We start from the raw sequence: 21,881 nt of genomic DNA, 5'->3' as shown, positions 1-21,881 counted from the left end.
AACTATGTAAACCAAACCTGGGCTTGAAAACACTTCTGTAATTTTGATTGCAATTATATGAAAATAGATTTGCTTTTTTCCAGAAATAACAAGGAGATATCTTTTGTAATTTTCATCACTTATTTTATCGTTTAAAGAGTTGCAATCATGCACCCCAGTAAAGAAGACTGTGACAATTCCATTGCCACCAACAACCCCATCAAGAGTCTTCTCACAGAAAACTGCAGCATCATCTACTCTCTCTTCTCCACCACTGGTTCCCTTTCATGAAGGTAAAAATAAATTTTAAAATGCAATGTTTTCATTTTTTTTACCACTTTAAATCCAAAACGATGTTTATGGTATTGGTACACATTACAGAATTCTGATCACTGTGAAATATAGTTTCATATATACATTTGTGAACACGTATTTCATGAAGAATAAAAATATTTTTGTGACTTTCAACTTTTTTGATGTATTTCAAAATTATAACTTTTTCTCATTTCCTGTTGGATATTATTTTGAAAATAGATAATCAAACATATAGACTGTTTAGAATTATGTAAAACAAACTTGGGCTTGAAAACATTTCTGTAATTTGGATTGAAATTATCTGAAAATAGATTTGGCTTATTCAGAAATAACAAGGATATCTTTTGTAATTTTCATCACTTATTTTATCTTTTAAAGAGCAATCATGCATCCCAGTAAGGAAGACTGACAAGTCCATTGCCACCAACAACCCAATCAAGAGTCTTCTCACAGAAAAACCGTGTCAAAGATTCACTGACCTTTTCGATGATAACCTTTTAACAGATAATGGCGGTGTCAGCCATCACAGTGAGGTAGTTCAGGCTGATGAAGACCTGACACCTATACTCGAGAATACCATTGTCGTTATCTGGCTACAGCTAATCCACCCCGGTCTTCCTCTACATGTTAAGCAGAAATACGGTGCTGAACTCTGCAATTGACCCATCCCCGACTCCGCCCCTTTTTATTTTTTGACCAATGAAAATAATTCACCCCTTCACCTCGGTCCTGTCGTCACGCCCCCCGCCATTAGGTCAGACAAACACGGCGCTTGACCGACCTGCCTTGGACTTTACATTTACGACCGTTTCTGATACTATAACGGTGAAAGGATGCACATTTGGTCTATGAAACTTTGACATTCAGTATCCGGAGCGTGTGAGAGATGTAAGAGCAACATTTATCGATGTTGAGGTGGATTCGCACATGTAACAGACTCCACGATTAGCTGGATGTTGACAAAATCGACAAACACGTTTTGTTCAAAGGTACGTTTTCGTAAGTTTTTTTTTTAATTATTTTTAATTATTTCAAAGTTAGAATAAGAATAGTGATATAGCTTATTTAGATATATGTACGAAACGATATATAGTGAACCAATGCAAAACGTGACCAGTCGGTGAACGAGCAGACGACAGGTAGCTTGATCAGTGAGTAGGCGTACTACTGTACGGAAGCCTTCATGCAGATCAATCAACAGTGACACTAGTGGCCTACGTGCGATTTCGATTTCAAGCAGGTATAGAGAATATGAAGTTATGGTTGAGGAATTAATGCACATGTAACTTGAAATAGACTTCAGCAATCAATGATCACATGGCACATTTAAGTTTACTTCCCCGTGAAAATGTATTTAGTTTAAGAGGGGGTGTTGGCTGATATATGCGGGTAATAATCAATATTGAAACACGTTTTGAGAATAACTGTAGGAAAAATTAACAACAAGGATTTTCAAGAGTATCTTTCAGCAGAAACGTACTTGCTATCACGTCTCATAGCTAGACTGTCAAAAGTCATAACAGCAACATTCACTCAAGGCTACATAACAGTACTTGACACAGGGACATGTAAATTCAGACAACACAGCGCATGTATTTTATAGTTATATAGGGGTTTTAGGTATATAAGATGACCTGACCCCGATTTCACGAAACATTGACCCAGTCACATAAAGAGAAAAACTTAGATTTTGACTGAAGTCTGCATTTTTGTTTCTTAATTTAGGATTACAAATTAAAAATGGGTCTATATACAACTATGAGAATATACCGTACATCTTCTATACATGTAAGCGTGAGTTTGGACCAAATATTTTGTGATTTTTTTTATTATTATTTTATACTATACACCGATACTCCAACTCGGGGTCGCTGTTACAAAGATCTAACAACATGTGGGACAAGGTTTTTAAGTATGCATATTTATTGACTCCATTAATTTAAAGTAATAATAATTATTGTAATACATTTTGTTTCATATCAGCACTTCCATGGCGGGCATGGTCCTAATAGCAGAGACACAAAAGGTTCACACCCTGTGCGTCAACCACCTAAGAGGAAAAAATCATTTTTCCACCATCAGTAAACAGGAAAGGTAAATTGATTACAATGCATTACAAAGTATCAGTTATTATGTGTACAGGCTACAACACATTCACATCAGTGAGAGTTGTACCTCCATTGTAGTATTTGTACATGTCCGAGTGATTGAAGATGTCCAAATATATTCCACAATCCCTTCGTCTCTGGGTCACAAGTTCGAATACCATGAGGGGCAGTTGTGAGGTACTTTTCTCCGATTACTCCCAGCTTTCATCCACCAACAAACCTGGCACGGCCCCAAATTACGCTATAATTATACTTGTATTATTACTTGAAATCAAGATTTGAAGGGCTAAAGTGTCTGTAGAGGTCTTACAATTATACATGTATGTTATAATTTAATATGTCAAATTATTTAATGAGTTTATCAAATTTCATATTAAGTTACTGCAGCCGCAAGTGTATGGATGCATAGAAAACAAATCAATTTCGTTTCTATATAGGAGTAACGTGACGCTACCCAACATTGGAACACTTTTTGAAGATAATTGTAAAAAATTTTCTTACTTGTGCTTGAATCCAGATTGTTTTCTTAATATTCCACAAATAGATGCCTTTATTTTAAATTTCATGATATGTTTACTTGTCAGCAGTGCATATGTTAATAAAGTTTTGAGATAAAATTATATATGAGAGTCTGAAATTAAAGAATGTCAAGGCTCAAATGAAGCGACCCCATCCCAACTTCCTTTGGAGAGGCTGAGACTGTTAACGAATAAATATCAATGTTTGAAAAAGAAATGAAAACAAGGGTTTACAGGATAATTTTATGTTAATAAGTCTTTTAAATTATTTAAACTAATTATTTGTATTGACCAAACAGACTTTCAAGGCTTTAATATAAACTAACCAATGCAAAATGTTATATATAATATATGCTGAGGACAAATAAAACTTCATATACAATGTCTTGATTTTCAAAAGGTCTATATGAGAGATTAGTGTCAAGAACTAAGAAGCATTGTTTGAGTTTATGGAATTATTTATATATATATATGATATGTCTCTTCATTTGATTTCAGGGGTGTTCCGATGGACGTTTTGTAATTTGGCAATTAAGAGAACATCCAACATAGACAGGAAAAATCTTCTTTGACACTCTATGCAGATACCAAACATTACAGAGAAAATTTTCCAGCTCTTCAGTTCAAACTGACAAGCAATAACATCATTTTAATGTTCATGAACTTGAGACAAATGAGGAGCAGTTCAGATACTACACTGGATTTACAACACAACAGTATGATTATATTGTGAACTTTTTTGTATCAGATGTTGCAGAATATCCTATCAACTTGCCTACCAATAGACAGAAAGAAGTTATGTCACTGTCTGTTGAAAATCAACAATGTTAATGTTAATTAATCAATGTTATTACATGTAGTTATATTGAAAGTCCGTCACGACTTTGATTATAAGAATCTTGGTTACAGATTTGGCATAAGAAACCAAACTGCAAGTGTATTGTTCCCAAGTGGATGGATTACTTGTATTTATGATGTGGAGAATTTTCTATCTGGCCCTCAAGAGATGTTATATATGAACACATGCCCAATGTTCATCAGCTGGAGTTTCCAACCACATTTGCTGTATTTGATTGCACAGAAATAAAGATTTCTAAACCAACATCATTGTCTGTGCATTCCCAAACCCACTCGGATTATAAGTCTACAAACACATTGAACTTAAGAGTCTTGTGGCATGTGATCCAAGAGGTTCAATTATTTTTTTATACCTGTGTTATTTGATGGATTTATGTCTAACAAGGAAATATTCAACCAGTCAGGGTGTCGGGAAATGCTGAAAAAGCTTGTTATGGAGAGATACCTACATGATATGGATGGCATCATGACCGACAAATGATTTAACATTCATTCGGAGATTGAGGAGTGTAATCTCAAGTTCATCTCTGGAATTCATTACACAATTTTGGTATAATTTTGTTCATTTTATGTACACGTAAAATTTTGATATCAAAAGTAAATGTAGAAAAGGCATAACAATGATAACATGCCATTTTCCCTGCTGTAAGAAGACATTTAATGAACATACATTTGCAGGTCTGAGGTTACAATCATATGCTCATGATGCTTTTACTTAAAAGCATATTTTATGAAAATGATTTCAAAATTACAACACAGTATAAACTGTATACATGTTGACATAATACTGTAACTTCTGTAATTTCTTTACATTCTAAACAGAGAATTCTTTAAACTGATGTTGTACATCAGTTGAAAACATTTCTCAAAATCAAAACACCTATCTTCTCATCATCACAGGTTATAAGTATTATTTAACTGATGTGTTATATGATATATTATACCATTATTGGGCATTCTATATTCTTTATTGCAAGATTTCAAGAAAAATTTAAGGCTGCAAAATAAAGCTATTTATGGTGTATTATTAGAGTTGGTTTCATTGTTTTTATCTGATCATGAGATGTATGAGCACTGTCGCTAAGACTACATTGTAAGACTGCAGTTGCTATCAGAACTTGTGCTTGAGACAAGCTCAAGAATTTACGAGAGAAATAACATAGGAGCTAATACAAGAAGCTGTGACCCGAGTTAGTTATACATATGTATCACGAGGTAACTCCTGTGACTCAACTGACGAGTACTACGTCAAGAGTACACCACGGTTATAACGAACACTTACCAGTAGATCAAGTGAGTTTTTTTTTCAATTCGACTGCCTTGTGTTTGCAGTAATAATGAACCTGATAGCTATCCTTTATGATAATACATGTATTTCCTTGATTCGTTCAAGCCGTGTTTACTGTAGACGAAGTACTTCCTGACGGCTACGTATCGCTGAGTAGTTGCGTTCGGAACTGTCTGTCATTCGAGCGAGGGGGCGGAGCCAAAGGTAAGGTAATGTTTGTAAACATTTATAAATACACATGGAAAGCCTGCATATACAGTTAAAGTTTTTTTTACTTGGCCTGCAACACATGGGCAAATAGATAAAGATATCCTCACTGTATTTATGTCGAGATGCAGCAGATGCGGCTGGTCATTTGTTTCGTTGGCTCCGAAACTGACAGTTTATCGATGCTGGTTTTGTTAGTTTAACTTTCCCAAGATACCCCTCGATAAAATATTTGAAACCCCATTGGAGCCTATTGTGTTGATTTTAAACTGATGGATTCGTTTGAATACTTTTAAAGAAAAGTCGTGCGGAAGATCCTTCAAGTTGCTGCACGGATTATCGCAGCATCCGCCATCTTTCCTCAGTGTTTTTCCGACCTAGCAACAGTAACCATGCTTCGGGAAAGTGGGCGGAGCTTAGCTCAGATTGGGGATGGGTCAATTAGTCTATAGCCTCGTTAAAACCCAAAATTTCACAAGCCCTCAGCTCGCTTCTTGACGAAGTCTGATGTGTAGAAGACCCTAAAGCCATGTGTGTTAGAGGTTATACCCGTAAGGACCGTCCTAGATAGACCCGCTCATGCATCTTGTGCAAGTCGGCTAACCGACCTTTCAATACTCACAATTTAGTTGACTAACGATTTCTTCCCGATCAGGATAAGAAACTATTGAGTCTGGCGCGTCTAGTTACTGAGGTCGACACTAGTTCACCCAAGACTGCACTAGAATCTGATTGGGAGCCTGATATGGAAAGCGTCGTTCAGGACGTCAGTGTTGATGACCCATCCGCCCTTCGCGTCAGCATTATACAATCCCCAGTTCATAACTGTTTTTTCCGTGAACATCCTGATCGACTGACTTTAGACACTGAGGCTACCTCCAATATGGTCCGTGCGTCGGCAGCGCGTGTGTACGGATTTCCAATAACTCTGGCGTCGCAGATCGCTCGCCAAGCCGATTGCGTCACTGCTATGGATGTAATTGGAGAAGTTCACTGTTACGTCATCCACGGCAATTTAACATTCGAACTAGACGCACTCGTGGTTCAACAGCTCGATGTTGACGTCTTAGCTGGTAATCCCTTCATGATGAAAAATGATATCGGTCTCCGACCCGCTTAGCACCAAATAGTCATAAACGGTTCCGATGTTGACAACTACGGCAGAACCTAACGGCGATTTACGCAGTCCAGTGTTGTCGGACACAGGCCTTTCTTCTCCGAAATACCCAAAGAACTGTCCTTCTACCCGGCGAATATGTAAAGTTGCCTACAACCTCTGACGCAGAGCCTGATACTTTATGGACTCTAGAACCGCGTCTCGACATTCCATTTAGTTAACTACGCTGACAATCCTATAATGTTGAAGAACAACTTTGTCAGGTTAAGACTTTTTTTTGGACATTCACCCCTTCTGTGACTACGACATCGCCTACGTCAATGCTGACATCTACCATACACAATACACACTCGAGTTCTAAACCGTTTTCCCCGCGGTGTAACTATCGATCCAGACGCCTGTTTGGTTATGCATTTAACCCTTCTATCTCCAAGTACAAAGGCGCGAGTGGGCCCATAGAGGCTGTTGTTAAAATGGGGCATCCCCCGAAACAAACCCTCACTCCTTAATGCAAGAGTTATAAGCTAAAGGACTAGATATGGTAATGGCTCTTTTTGGCCCCTAAATCTACCGATATTTAAATTAAGTATTTAGAAATTAAGTTTCTGCGTTTGAGTGTTGTGCTCTTATAAAGTTTACACGGTGTTGTCTTTATTAGCGTTGTGGTGTCCTGACAATCTCGGCCCATAGTTACATTGGGACGAGTTGTCTCATGTGTAATTGAATCTCGATAGGACATCTCGTCCACTTACAATAATATTCACTTTGTAATTTGTACATGTTTAACGGATGTTTTGTATTTTTCAGTTCTTACCAGCTCATGTTATACACATATACAACCATACATGACAATAAGAGGCCCAGATGGCCTGTATCGCTCGCCTGGTTTGTAATGCCTAGTAATATTCTGATTACAGGTTCACTTGTTTCTTTTCTATGAATATTTACCTCTAATTCCCCTATTGGGCCCCACTCTTTCTGCTCCATGGGGTCAGAGCCAAAATTTATACGAATTCTGTCAACCCCACGGATGTTTCTGGGCCAAATTTGGTTAAAATCCAACCAGAACTATATGACTAGTAGCGATTTATAGGATTTACCGCTATTTCCCATATTGGTCCCTGCCCCTCCTGCCCCCGGGTGTAAGAGCCAAAATTTATACAAACTATATTACCCTTCCCCAAGGATGTTTCTCGCCAAATTTGGTTACAATCCATGCAGAACTCCTAAGACAAGTAGCGATTTATAGGATTTACCTCTATATCCCCTATTGGGCCCTGCCCCCGGGGGGTCAGAGTCAAAATTTATACAAGTTCTGTTCCCCTTTCCCTAAGGATGTTTGTGGCTAAATTTGGTTAAAATCCATGCAGAACTCTTGGACAACTCTCCGTCCTTAAACAATTCATGTTATTGCTATTTCTCAGAAAGTTCTTAGATGGATCCTCCTCAGATTTCCCGAGTTGTGTATGATCTATTTTGAGACTGACCCGAAAACAAAATTGACAACAGACAACCATTTTTAGTTCACCGGCAGGTGAGCTTATGTCGTGGCGCGGTGTCCGTCCGCCCGGCATCAACTTTTCCATATAAACAACTTCTTAACAAAAGAAGTTCATTGGACCTGAATGACTTTGACCTTGAATCAGAAGCTTAAAGGGGTATTCCTTATAACTGTAGTCAAAACTTTTGTAAAATAAAAAAGCTCGGCCATTTGAATTTTTAACGTACCTTGGAATTCATGGCCCTTGCGTGAATAACAAAATTTAGAAGTTAGGAGAAGTAAATTGTCCGTTTGATTAATTAATTAAATTATATTGTGGCGGTCCGCCACTATATGTTTAGCCCTGCCCATATTCTGATGAGAAGTGTATAGTTTGCGCATGCGTGACCGCTTGAAAAAGAAGATACGAAAAATGGCGGACAAGCAAGGCACAAAACGAAAGAAAGGGAGGCCGAGTATACTTACATCTTCTGAGAGGAAACGTAGAAAAATTAGTAAAGATTCCAAAAGAGGGAAATCCAGAATAAGCATAGGCGATGCAATGGAGCGATGGAATGTATTGAAGGAGGAAAAAGGCTTGGATTTTCACAGCGAGGTGGCACATTTTCTTCTCGATCGGTAAGTATAAAATGAAAGTGCATGTACTTTGGCCTAGATGTGATTTACAACAATGTATCCTCAGCATGTATTACGTAATTGGTTCATGGTATAAACATACAGATTGTTAATGATTATATATCTACACAGTTATCTTGTTATTTGTTGATTTTCTGTATATTTGTGAAATGTACGATGTCAAAATAGTGGGGCCCCCGAAGGGTTTTTTTCTCCCGGTATTCAGTGTACTAGTCGTACCTGATATATCTGTTATTCGGTCTATTTAGCTATAAGCTTCTTGGTCATATTGAAGTTTTCTTCATCAATTCAATGACCGTAGGTTGTGTTTTATTATACATGTTAGTGATTAAAACATAATAACCGATTTATTACCTAAGTGTTAGTAGAAGTTTACTGTATCCATATTATAATTTATTACATATAATTTTTTATATGATCTATATGATCTATATGACAGATATGATGACATGTTTAAAGGAGCAACAGCAAGCCAACACATAGAAGTGGCAACTCCAGGGATGTCAAGGACATCACAGAGTTCGAAAGAAACTAAAACGTCTACACCTGGAATTCCATATCCGCTATCAAGATCTATTGATCAAGAGACATCAAAACAAGTTGTGCTTTCTGGTCTCACAGATATATCAGAAATTTCTTCTGAAGAAGGGCATGCAAGGTTTTTTAATTACCAGAAGTGAATGATTGGTCTGCATGTAAATTAATGATAATATAATTTTCAACTGCATCAGCATATATACCAGTATGATGTGTACATGTCATTATCACCCTTTTCAAAACGGAAGGCTAACCTAAATTGTTGAATTGATACATTTGTACGCATCATGCATGTGGATATATACTCAAAGGTTCCTTGCAAAGGTATTTAAATAACAAAGAAAAACTAAGACTTTTTCGCAAGGCCTTTCCGCCTTCATAGGCATCTTCAGGCGGAATACACACACACACACATAGTGATCAAAAATTTAGAAATAAAAAAAAAATATTTATATCTATATTGATGTAATTAATTTTGTGTGCTATGTATATTGGATTTTTTTACATGTAGGTATTATTTGCTCTTTTCAGTGCATCAGGTTCTGGTATATCTGGAGTAACCGAGCTATAACCGCAAAAAAACCCAGCAGAAGAAGCAGGAAGGTAAATAATTAACAAACGCCTTGTAACTTATTTGTTATAGTTGTATGAAAATTTAGATAGTGTTATGTAGAAATAAAAACATGCAAATACACATTTTACAATTTACACACATGAACTGTACATTCATGCACACATGTATAAAACAAATATACCAGACCCGGTACTATTGGTTATGATTCTCTGAACACCTATATCAATAAGCCAAGATGAATAATCAGCAACATATGCTTGTTTTTTGTAAACACGTGTAAGACTTTGCATTAAAGTGCAAGAATGTATTTCGCTTTTCTTTCAGTGTGACACAGTATTATTTAATTACTGTAGAGTAATAACAGGGATGCTAGTAAAGATAAGACAGCTGCTATTATTGGAATATGATATTTAGTACCGCATTTGACCCAATATGCGCCAAGGGCGTTTAAAAAATTGAAAAAAAAAAAAAACAAAAAAAAAAAAAACAAAACGAAAAGGTGCTAAGAAATTTTGAAAATCTATACAGTTTTGGTCTTTATTTCTGCCTGGGCAATTGAAATCGAAGCCTCAAAAAAAGGGAGGGGCGCTTATAGGGACATGGACGCTTATTGGGTCGAATACGGTATGTGTTTTGTTTATAAAGTGATGAGTTATATTACCATTAGAGTAAATCTATTATTCATAACTAACTCAATATCATCAAAGCACAAGGACTGTTACAGACAAAGTATTACCGTCAGTATATATAAACTAAACTGAATCTCTTTATTTCATTTTCCAGAAGCCAGCAATTAAAGAGGGTCACTAGTAGAACTAAGGAAAGCTCCTTCATCAACCCATTTGAGTAAGTTAAATGCCACATTTACATACATTAGTTGGTAAATTGCATTTGTATAAACATTTGTATCCATGCATGTTTTACTCCACTGTCATTAGGCAGATATAATGATCTTTTCCTTGAATTTTTTAATAGAGAGTTCATTCTAAGTAGAATATATGTAGGATTCCTATTTTTCTCTAGTTTGGGACTTATTTGAAAACCACATGGATCACTAGCAGCTGGCCGGCTTATTTTGACAGTCTCAGAAATTTAAGTACTAAAGGGACCTTTCTCATATCTTATATGTAGGTTCTCCTCGGGTCCTAGTTGGGCCTATGCATTTCGAGACCGATCGGTCAACAAGATGGCCACTATAGGCAGCCATCTTGAATTTTGACAGCTAACATTTGTTACTGGTATTTCTCAGAAAGTAGTGAGGGGATTGTTCTCAAATTTCATTGTAAAAATAGTATTCACTAGGGCCATAGTTGTGCATATTGAAATTTGTTTCTGATCTGTCAACAAGATGGTCGCCAGGTAGCCATCATGGATTTCGATAAATGAAGTTGAAAAGTAGAGTAAAGGTCACTCTTAAAATTGTCAGACATAGATAAATCTTTGGTGGACGCCAAGATCCAGTGGGATCTCTTGTTCATGTTATGAAATATTTAAAAGAGGAGTGCAGATCTAGAGGAAGGATCCATCTCTCAATTTTCAATTGGGTGTCAATAGATATCTCTCTGGTATCCTAGCTAACAGATCCCATAATTGAAAATATGTTTTTATCCTTCAGATTGTCATTGGATGTTTCCATTGAAGAAGATGAAGAAGAGGAGACAGATGATTATTATGAGCCAAGCATTAACATCACGTTAGGGTAATTATGATGTATTTATTCAGCAACAGATGTGATAAATATACAGTTCATGAAAGGATGATAATGTGAACTGTTGTGATTGAGTGTACTGAATATTACGAAAACCAGAATATGGATCTTCACTGAAGATACTGTGGTATCCAATATAGTTATGTAATATCTAACTGACTTTAATCAGTTCTTTAAAGTGTGATATTGAATAGACAATGCATTTATTTCAAGTGGAACTGATAAATAAAGCAACTATATTGAAAGTCTTAAACTAACAAAACTAACAAGGGATGTATAATTCCACACTTTTGTGGCTTAATCCCGTAATATTTGTATAACACTTAAAAAATTTAATTTAAAGCAATTTTTTATTTTTTGTTATCTCATATTGCAGACCAAAAGATTTTGAAAACATTCTACATAGTGCTGTCGGAGATGTTGAATTTGGAGGTGATGAAAGTTCTGACGATGAAGATGACAAGGAAAAAGAGGATACTGGGGGTCCTGGAATCAGGAGAATATACAAACAAACTGAGTTGTTCCATTTGACTCGTGATTCTTTTGTATTGTTTATGTTGAATGTTTAAAGAACTTGGCCAGCACAAGAATTGAATGCATATGCAATAGAAAAGGCTGCAAACAAGATGTGGAGATGACAACATCAACTGTAGGATCAGCATTATACCTCACTTGGGTAATCAAAACTATTTCAAAATTATCAGGTAGGAAATATAGTTTTCCATTGTTGGAAATATGGCCATTTTCAAATGGAAATAGGCACTATAAATAGTATATCAGCCACAAAACACACTACAGAGAAGCAGAGACATTTATTTGGCCCCGATAATGATGTGTAAAGGACATTGGATCAGAGAACAAGGACTACTTTTTGACATTTTTCCTTCATCTCTAAATGATAACTATACTATAATCATATTTTATGGTAGAGTTTGATATCCTGGTGGTTAGCCATTCCTTACTTGCTGTTGGCAGCATTCCAGTTAGAAATGAAAATATAAGGATTGTCACATTTTATGTTACTTATTGAAATTTTAACATTTGTTAATATTATATATTTCGAAAATTTCAGAAATTCTTGAATGGCCACGTTGTCTACAAATGGGTGTCGCAGCCAGTTCTGAACCGAGGCCTGCATGGTGGGGATTTGCTGTCTGCAGCAGCTATTGTTGCCTCTGGAAACAACTTTGCAAAAATTGCTCTTTTTGCAAAGTTCATGAAGCTGAACTTCCTGGGATCAAACACCTTTACCAATATCCAAAGACAGTATGTGGTCCCAAGTATCGAAAAGTTATGGGAAAGTAAGCAACAAGATGTCATCAGGACATTTCAAAATCAGGATGTGGTCATTCTTGGTAGGTACCATTTGTACCGTTTTACAATCTTATGTTACATGCATGGTATCTTATATATACATGAATATTAGTTGTTTATCCAAATAAATCAAAGCAATATTTGGTGGAAAAAGAGGTAAAAAAAATATTTTTTTTTAAATTAAAAAAAAAAGGTTGAAGATATTCATCAAATGAATGTAGTGGGCCATGTGTTAACTTTTCATTCAAATAACTTCTCATGAAAGAAAGGCTTAGTGTACTGATATTTGTAGCATGCTGGGATAAAGGGCTACCCTTTTTTCAAGGTCCCAGAGTTCAAATACATGTAGATAAATTTTCAGTAAGTTAGAAACAGGTGTTGGGATTAATTAGCGTGCTGGATGAAGCACTTCAAATTTGTTCACTCAAATTACCTTGTTCTACTTAGTGAAATACATAGAAACTGACGATTTCTTTTGAAAAGTTTTTAGTATGCAATGGCTTATAATGTGTTGTCAAAAAAATATTTTTATATTATAGCCATTTGTTCTATAACTGTACCTGTATTATATGTTATATATTATATGTAATGCAGTGATTGTCAGATGACAGACCTGAAGGCTCATTGGACCTCTTGTATGAACTACATCATTTGGTTGTCATAGTATTTTGATGGGAGATGAATAAGCCATTGGCATGCAGTTCTAGTTCTTACAGTGATTTATTATTGTTACAGGGGACGGTAGAATGGACAGTCCCGGTTTTTCTGCTCAGTATTGCTCTTACACCGCCATGGACAACAGCAGCAAAAAGATACTGACTGTTAAGACAGTAGACAAGAGGGAAACTCAACTGAAGAGTACTACAATGGAAAAAGAGGGCTTCCAACGGGTCCTGAAGGAGTTAAAAGACAAACAAGTCAAAGTGATCGAAGTGGTCACTGATGCCCATATAGGTATTGGAGCCCTTATGAGTAAGTACTCGTATGTATGCTTTGGTAGGTGTTGGTTGTAGGTCATATGCAGACAACAATTTGGGCCAGTGCATGAACTAATATGTGTTAGATTAATGAGACAGGATAATCTCAACCCGAGTGGTATGATTCTTAAGTTGTCCAACATGAGGCTGTGCCGAGTGTTTGACAGCTTAGAATCTTATCCCGAGGTGCAAAGATCTCGTGTAGCTTGTCTTTACCCAAGGGTGAGATAGGAAAATTTCACTCCAGTAAAATTGCAGATATCCCTGTCTGGAGTAAGATAAATTATAGTCTAATGTATGTATTTTATTCCTCATAATTGTTTCGATAACTGCTACTTGTACTAAATCATTTTATATTATTTTGATTTTATGGTCACTAACAGGGCTAAGTGATATACCTTGTAACATATACATATTCATTCCAATAATATTTCGTTTGCAGAGAAAGAGTATCCAGACATCAAACACTCTTTTGACATATGGCATGCTGCCAAAAATCTTGGGAAAAAGGTTGTTGCTGTAGGTATTTCAGATTTCCATCATTACTTATTCGTTATTTAGCAGTGTTTTAAGCACTTTTCATCAGAGTCTATTTATCACAACTATGTTTGTTCTCTTGGATTAAAATATAAATACATTGTAATTGATTTGAATTGATCACTAATTTGGATGGATTGGTGTTGGTGATTATGTTTTAAATAATCAGCTAAAATTTTGTGTTCTTTACAGGCAGGACTGCAGAAAGGGTGTAAACCTTTACAGCAATGGAGCCATGACATAGTCAACCATTTTTGGTATTGCTGCCAACATGCAAACACCTATGATGAATTCATTGTAAGTATGATGAAAATAAGTGCTTTATATGAATAAATCCTGGTTATTACTGTGATACTTGTCCACTTATTCTTGAATAATGAATATTGTTTTTGTCTGTCCATCCAAAATTAGTTTCCAAAGAATAATCCTCTATAACACAGTTGTGGAACCATTGCTAATAGTAATAGCTTATTGTGTTCGTGTGTAGATTTAAAAAGAAATCCAAAATGGCCAACATTCATGAATGGACAAAAATCATGATATGTCTAGTGGTTTCAATACAATCATTGTACTTTTCCCCTTTGATTTGTTTTCAGGACTTATGGGCTAGTATATTGCATCATGTTGTCAAAGAACATGAATGGATTCTGCCATACACAATTGACGGACAAGCCAGATGTCTTTACGGTCCCCTCACTGAAGAGGAACGAACCAAACAATGGTTGTCGAAGGGAAGTCAGGCACATGACGCCCTGAGGAAACTTGTGCTCGATGTCAGATTTCTGGGCAAAGTGTCTTACTTTTTGAACTTTAGGTTAGTATTATGGCATTGATTGCTTAAATATAAAAGAATGCTCTGTATGCACATGTAACATTATGTTGATTGCTTGAAATTAGCAGTTTTTGCCCCCAGGAAAGTGTTTTTTCAGGTGATATTTTTACTGGGGTAGTGGTCAAGCCAGATTTTATTTCATAGAGGTTTTTAGAAGTGTTTAATAGATGCTTTAAACTACTTTTTAATTCATTTGCCTCTTCCTGCTCTTGTCATGTAATAAATGATACACTAACAAAATTCATTAATTTTTTGTAGGAGTACTGCAGAATTGGAGAATTTCCACCAGCTAGTCCTGATGTACTGTGCCAAAAGATTCTCATATACACCGCCAGTCTACAATGCTCGAATCTTACTAGCTGCGATGGACTACAACGAAAATGTGGAAAAGCCTGTGAAAAGAAACAAAGATGGTTCGATAAGGTATGTTAATTATTCAGTAATAAAAACTATTCAATAAAGTTCTATTTGTAGTCTAAGTACAGTGGTACATATGACTTGCTTTTCTTATGACGGCAACATATCCAACATAAGGCTTGGCAATATTAACATATATCTAAGAAATCTATTGTTTCATGTTCATTTATTACCAAGTGTGGTTACATGCATATATTGTTTCCTTGCTTGAATTTATTACTGCAAATATTTCTATTTGCCTGACAGTTTAATCATTATTGTAGATACCAAAGAAACTTCAACAAGAAGTCTGGGAGATGGGCTGTGCACCCAGTCAAAGAAAAGAAGTCTTATGCACATGTGGAGCAGTTGCTAGAGACTGTTGCAGAAAACAGATTGGCAGATAAAGCCGGGATGGGAAAGAAAGTGGTACTTGCAGCCACTGATCCCAGAAAGATCAGGAAAACCATCGCTCCTGTGACACCACCTCCAACTGCACAACTTGTGGAAACGCAAAAAAGCAGATTAAAAGAAAGTGCAATGAAGGACATGTAATCAAATGAGAGAGACAAAGTTTTTAGTCTTTGTTTTTACAACTTTCTGTCAACATTTCAATATAAGCCATGATGTTGAGATATTTTATATTGAGCTTGTGCCATGTTGTGGTTGTGGAAGGTGTTGGGAGGTAGGTTGGTGAGTGTGTGTGATTTGTTTATTACTTTGAAGGTATGTTTCCTGATATTGTGCTTGTAGCATGCCGAGTTGACTAGCTGCAATGTTTGTTAAAATGATGTTGACCTTCATTCAAGGTTACAGGGGCCATGCAATTTATTTTCATAAAGGTTACGGGGATCATATATTTGCTATTATCTTTCTGACAACTCGACAACTCTTTTTCTAGAACTAAGAGAAGATATAGTTGGCCTGTGGCATGCTGAGTAACCATGGTAATACAAGGTATTGACATTTATGTAAATTTCCTTGGCCAAATATAGAGACAATGTTTTGGGCCAGTATTATGTGCCATAATCACCAGGTAGCAGATGGGTATTTTGAGTCCATAGATTGATTGCAGCCATCTTTGATTTTGATTGCTGGAGTTTGTTATCGCTATTTCTCCGAGTACAAAAGGGATATATCTTGTTGATGGATATGTATATATAAAGTTTCATATATATTTAGACTCCCCTTTGGCTCTAGTTACATATATGGCTTTGCATTTGGGGACAGGTCTGTCAACATAGGCATCTATCTTTGAATGTGATTGTTTGCTACTGCTCTGTTTCATACGTAGCTTTTCGTTGGTCTATATAGCTTCTTGTGCATTATTTTGTTGTATTAGATAGGGAAAGACATTGCCAGTAGGCAGCCATTTTCAATTTTGATTTTCTCATTATTTCATGTATAGGTATTTTCTTCTTGAAGTACTGACACAATTGTAAGTGTGAACGTGTAAGTTTCCTATGTTATCAAAGGTTTCAATGGAAAAGTAAAGAAGAGGAAAGGTCCATCTTGATCCACTGTATATTACACACAGTATTTATTCCTGTTGAGTGTTTTAACATTATATTTATATAATTTTAGTCCTTTTATTCGGTCACCTTATGTCAAATGTTGTATATCCATAAACAATTTATATATTTAGACTTCTTCAACACTACTGAAGTAAATTCAATAAGATTTTGCATAAACTTTTAAGGCATAATTATAAGGTAATTGTTTGTAAATTATATGGCCCTGATTCCCTGTTGATTGTGTTAGGAATCAAAATGATAAAATTGAAAGGAAAAGAAAAGAAGATCATTACTCTTCATAGAATGATAGGTCAAATTTATAAATCAATTATTTCTGTAAAGGTTTCCAAAGTTGGGTTCACCTAACTCAAAGACCCGATGTGCTTGTCATCGCACGACGTCCGTCAATCAACATTTCCTCGAAATCACTTCTAGTGATAGAATTGTAACCAAATTTGGTAAAAAAGATCCTTGGGGAAAAGAAAATAGCGTTTACCTATGTAGATCTTGGCTCTGACCCCTCTGGGGCAGGAGGGTGGGGCCAAACAGGGAAAATTCAGGTAAATCTCCGAGAAACCTGTATTCATAATTTTTTTTGACATAACAAACCAGATGAGCTATACAGGTCCTCTTGTTTTATTATATAACCAAAAGTTCTTTTTGTGACATTTGGGGCCGTATTTGGCACTATATAATATTATATGCTCACATTAGTGCAGACTGACCTGAAAAGCCAGATGGATGTATATAAAGTGTTTGTCTTTTGTTTCCTTTCTTATAAAATAAGTAATAACTATATTGAATTACAATGTATTTGAATTACAGTGTTTAGGATTCAACTGTATACTGGTGTTACAGTGGTTTGGACCACCGCAGTTGAAGAGTTAGGGTGATAGACTGTGGCATTCTTTGAGTGTGCAGTTTCTTATAGTTTATTGTTACTACAATACATTTGATATAATTGATTATCTTATCACTTATGTGCGTATATGCAAGTGTGTATGTTGATCTACATATTCTATAAAATACAACTGTTGATATGTTGTTTATGCCACGGTAAATAAGTTCAACTATCCATATAAAATATGTAATATAATATACCATATTCGACTGAACAAGCGCCCCCAAACCTATAAGCACACCTCCCCTTTTTTAAAAGTTACTGGTACTTTGAATGTTATGTAGACTGAACATATGAAATCTATGTTGGTTTCCCCACTGTTTTCTTTAGCAGATTGATTTATGACTTTATTTGTTGAATACTTTTATGAAGGGGCCAGTCCGAATTTGTTTCTATAAGCACCCCCTTATATGCATCAATTTTTAAGCACACCGGGGACTTATTGGGTCGAATATGGTATCATATATGTCTGAAGTTTTCTAATCATCATCTGAGGTATGCCAAGTCCAAAATAAACTGTTTTACACTTGGTCAAAGTCTGTTCCATAATAATCGGGCTAGAACACTAATTGTGTCATTTCAAGAGATATTTTCAATGCTAATTATTTCAACAAAAAAGACAAACATATTAGAATTATATCACTTCAACAAAGTGACTTTGCCTGCATATCTATTCTGCACAATGCATTAGTGTAATATGACCAGTGCATATGAGTGTTTTTCATTTGCTATGCTATTCTAATTAGTCAACAATAGTGATACATCTCAGTGTTAGTCTCTTTATCTGACTATCCAAATGCTGGTTTCCAGACAACTCAAAACAGATTGATGGATTTTGCTATAACTTCACACAATGTTAGGTCATACAGGCTGGAATTGAATTGGGGGTCAAAAGGTCAACAACAAAGGTCGCTGCTACTAAAAGTATGTTTCATATTTCCAGATTTTCACTTGAGAAAAGATTTATTGATTTTGTCTAAACTTTATACTATTGTAGTTTATTAGTATAGTCGAGATTAAAATATCAATAGGTAAAGTACAGAGGTGAAATTTCCATTCATTGACCATTGCTAGTTTTAATCTGGACCTATGCGACGTCATTTATTCATAGAATACACAGCTTGTAGCTACAAAAAGAATTTGTGGCTAGTTGAAGATTTTACTATTGTCAAGTTATGGTAAGGTACAATAGCTTGCAGTGATCAGCAGAGAATACCAAGTGTATGTTACAGGTGGTTTCTTGAATACTGGGTATTCCACAAAGAAAACAGACTAATAAATGACTTCTAATTCTTTTTTATTTCACTTACTGCTCATTTACCTTAGCTCTTCCATCAACAACTTCTTCGTCAACATCACTATAAGCTATTAAAATTACATCTTGCTCTATACATAGTAACACCCTACACTTCACTTCTTTCATTCAGTTCCGGTGGCACTTCTTTCATTTAGTTTAATCTACCAGCTGAATATCCAACATACTGTCCATACGGATCAGGGTACTTATCCCTGATCTTCCATGTGCAGCAACTTGGCACCACCTTCCTTTCCCCGACTCTCAGGCGTCCATGGACCCAAAGTGTATACTGTCTGTAAGCCTGGTGACGATTTGCTTTGTTATAATTCTCATCCTCTGGAAAGACCAATGCATCCTGTCGATATAGTCTTCCCAGAGCAAGTACTGCCTCATCAAGTACAAGAATATTGAAGTCCTGGAATGATATGAAAATTAAACCAAGTTGTAAATTCAAAACCTTATATTTTATTACGAAATCATCTATACTCATCTACTTCATTTCAGTATATATATATCTACACTGTGAGTCTGTGAACACAAAAATTCTCCAATAATACTATATACCTGGTATATATATGATATATACTAGTCATGTTGATAAAAATATGTGTATAAATTGTATCCTACATATCCAATTCAAATTAAATATGCCAGATATTGTATAAATTTACGAAAAACTATCACATTAAAAATCAATTATATTTACCGGTACTAATGAAAGGCACGCATCAGGATTCCTGCCACAGCATACCCTCTCTTCAGGGGTTGGCATATCCCGGCACTTGCCACAGGAACACCATGGCAAATTCTGGCCTCCAGCTGCAGGTGGTGGATGGTGTCCTTGTGGTTGGACATCTGTTGTTTCCATGACATCCAACACAAAAGTTGGATGCCGTTCTACTACTTCCAACAGAAAGTCCTTTGCTTCTCTTTCGGACATGCTTTCTACTTTATCCTGTAATTATAAAAAATGCTTCTACTTCATCTGATAATGATAACATTTCACAAATATTAACATATAATTATCAGCACCACAAATAATTAGTTCAATGTGGCTTTTTATATATGCTGTATCGAGATAAAAAAAGGTAGCAAAAATTTCACTAAAATGCAGGAAATTGCATCTAGGAACTAAAAATTTGGGTGGTGAATCCCCCATACCCCTAACATATGTGGCAAAAGCTTGGGCCTCCACAACAGAATCAGGGCTGCCTTAGGCCTCTGGTCTACTAGGGAAAAAAAAGTTTGTGTCTATCTCTGGTAATTATAAGGCTAGCTGAGTTTCGTTATTTATTCATCAATATATATGTATACATGAAGAATAATCCAAAGTACCTACATAAAGAAAAAACTTTTTATGTTTGTCAATGCATTTTTCTATATTTACATGTTTATACATAAAAAGTATACCTTGGCAAACTCTTTCCTCTGTTGTAACACATCCTCTGGGTCAGGTGTTGTGGTGGTAGATCGCACAGTGCGTCGTGTACCCCTTCCCCTGCCACGGGTTGACCCTCGAGATCTTCCACGTCCCCTTCTTGATCTGGTACCTCCTCTAGACCTTGGTCTCCCTCTACCTCTTGCAGGAGCTCCTCTTCTTACATCACTATAGCTACCATTTGTGCTATTATCACTCTCTGCAGGGTCCACTGATAACTGCATAATACAATCATGTATTAAGATTATTACAGTACATAGTCAAAATCTACCACTATTTATAACTCATTCATAATACCAACGTGCTCTATTCGATCAGCATTTTCAGTAACGCTTTACCGTTATATAAATATGCAGGCCTATTACATGCGTTGTGTTCGTGACATTATGTAATGAATTCCAAAATGGACGATTTTATGCAGTAGACCTAAACAATAGTAAATAATTATGAATATGCCGTGATAAATGTTTCACGTGTGAACGAACAACCCTTTAAATCTTTATGACATTCGTTTCATTATAAATCCCGACTTTTGATTACCCCCAATGGGCCCCGCTGTTTCATATGCGACTTTGATATTGATCTTATAGCCACTACGGAATATATGCATCATCAACAAATAACGCAAAGTTTCATTCCGTTAACAAATACTGACCAGTTTTTATGTTGTTATATGCAATACCAAATCTGTTACACTAGATATAAAACGCACACGCTCACCTCGCTTTCCAGCACTTCTGAGTCCGACATTTTGTTTATTTTGATCCGCTCTGCCTCGCTCTGTCAAAGTAACTCACTCTGCGCATGCGTTTGTCATGAAACAACGCCTCCAAGGTGGCGGCTCAGCGAAGACTGACAGCTAAAAAGTGTATTTTCTGGCGGCGCTAAAAAGTGTTCCGATGCTTAAAATTGTTTCTTACAAGTATACATCATATTTAATTGACATCGTTAATAAGAACATAAAAAGAAATAAACGATCCGTAACCTTTAAATTTTAAGGAATACCCCTTTAAGCTCACGGGTCAAATAAACAAAAGTACTTCTAATCAACAACCAAGGGGACAACAAACAACTTTTCTTAACTTTGTGGTAACCATGACAGGGAATCGTTCCTCTCGTATATAAATGTCAATGTTTGAAATCTTTTGAATCGTTTTTGAATTCATTAATACCAATTCCTAAACTACACCAACAGTGTATTTTCCTCTGCGCCAGTCGGTAGTAAATGGTTTTCTGGTGAACAAAATGCATGCATTTCAAATGAAGGTCACCGACATAACATTTGATCTTAAGATGACAATGAAATAAGTGTAAGGTGAAAGTATCCAA

The 21,881-nt window shown here is 36.0% G+C and overlaps 2 protein-coding genes and 1 long non-coding RNA gene across 5 annotated transcripts; 2 read left to right on the top strand and 1 right to left on the bottom strand.

Annotated features, from left to right (window-relative positions):
* The first annotated feature begins 967 nt into the window (after positions 1–967).
* On the top strand, positions 968–3,737 carry LOC138306567 (uncharacterized). The gene is made up of 3 exons (XR_011205884.1): positions 968–1,283; positions 2,278–2,388; positions 3,419–3,737. It is a non-coding gene; the product is annotated as an uncharacterized lncRNA (long non-coding RNA).
* Positions 3,738–8,046: 4,309 nt separating this feature from the next.
* Positions 8,047–18,270, top strand: LOC138305981 (uncharacterized). Of its 3 annotated transcripts, none has more exons than XM_069246289.1 (13): positions 8,047–8,509; positions 8,987–9,185; positions 9,596–9,667; positions 10,422–10,484; positions 11,254–11,337; positions 11,723–12,050; positions 12,419–12,701; positions 13,396–13,656; positions 14,080–14,156; positions 14,367–14,471; positions 14,771–14,988; positions 15,265–15,429; positions 15,687–18,270. In XM_069246289.1, exons 7-13 carry the CDS (start codon positions 12,563–12,565, stop codon positions 15,955–15,957), a joined length of 1,236 nt encoding a protein of 411 aa, XP_069102390.1. In that variant the 5' UTR covers positions 8,047–8,509; positions 8,987–9,185; positions 9,596–9,667; positions 10,422–10,484; positions 11,254–11,337; positions 11,723–12,050; positions 12,419–12,562; the 3' UTR covers positions 15,958–18,270. The 3 variants fall into 3 exon arrangements, with proteins under 3 accessions (XP_069102390.1, XP_069102391.1, XP_069102389.1); XM_069246290.1 differs by having other exon boundaries at positions 8,967–9,185; positions 13,396–13,632; XM_069246288.1 differs by having other exon boundaries at positions 8,967–9,185.
* Positions 18,271–19,206: 936 nt separating this feature from the next.
* LOC138305980 (P2X purinoceptor 7-like) lies at positions 19,207–21,409 on the bottom strand. Its single transcript, XM_069246286.1, has 4 exons — positions 21,273–21,409; positions 20,525–20,770; positions 19,821–20,069; positions 19,207–19,529 (listed from the first exon to the last, which is right to left on the bottom strand). The coding sequence occupies exons 1-4, from the start codon at positions 21,300–21,302 to the stop codon at positions 19,266–19,268; spliced, it is 789 nt and encodes a 262-aa protein (XP_069102387.1). The 5' UTR covers positions 21,303–21,409; the 3' UTR covers positions 19,207–19,265.
* Positions 21,410–21,881: the final 472 nt, after the last annotated feature.

Source organism: Argopecten irradians, chromosome 13 (assembly GCF_041381155.1).
Source record: "Argopecten irradians isolate NY chromosome 13, Ai_NY, whole genome shotgun sequence".
In the NCBI taxonomy this organism is placed as follows: Eukaryota; Metazoa; Mollusca; class Bivalvia; order Pectinida; family Pectinidae; genus Argopecten; species Argopecten irradians.
This window is presented reverse-complemented; position numbering and strand designations above follow the sequence as displayed.

Bases quoted from the DNA above. Each gene is read 5' to 3' on its own strand.
- LOC138305981 (XM_069246289.1), top strand. From the start codon at position 12,563: ATGAAGCTGAACTTCCTGGGATCAAACACCTTTACCAATATCCAAAGA. The intron at 12,702-13,395 runs GTAGGTACCATT...TTATTGTTACAG, and splicing joins TCAGGATGTGGTCATTCTTG to GGGACGGTAGAATGGACAGT. The intron at 15,430-15,686 runs GTATGTTAATTA...TCATTATTGTAG, and splicing joins AACAAAGATGGTTCGATAAG to ATACCAAAGAAACTTCAACA.
- LOC138305980 (XM_069246286.1), bottom strand. From the start codon at position 21,302: ATGTCGGACTCAGAAGTGCTGGAAAGCGAG. The intron at 20,771-21,272 runs GTGAGCGTGTGC...TGTATTATGCAG, and splicing joins CAGAAGTGCTGGAAAGCGAG to TTATCAGTGGACCCTGCAGA. The intron at 19,530-19,820 runs GTAAATATAATT...ATATCATTCCAG, and splicing joins CGTGCCTTTCATTAGTACCG to GACTTCAATATTCTTGTACT.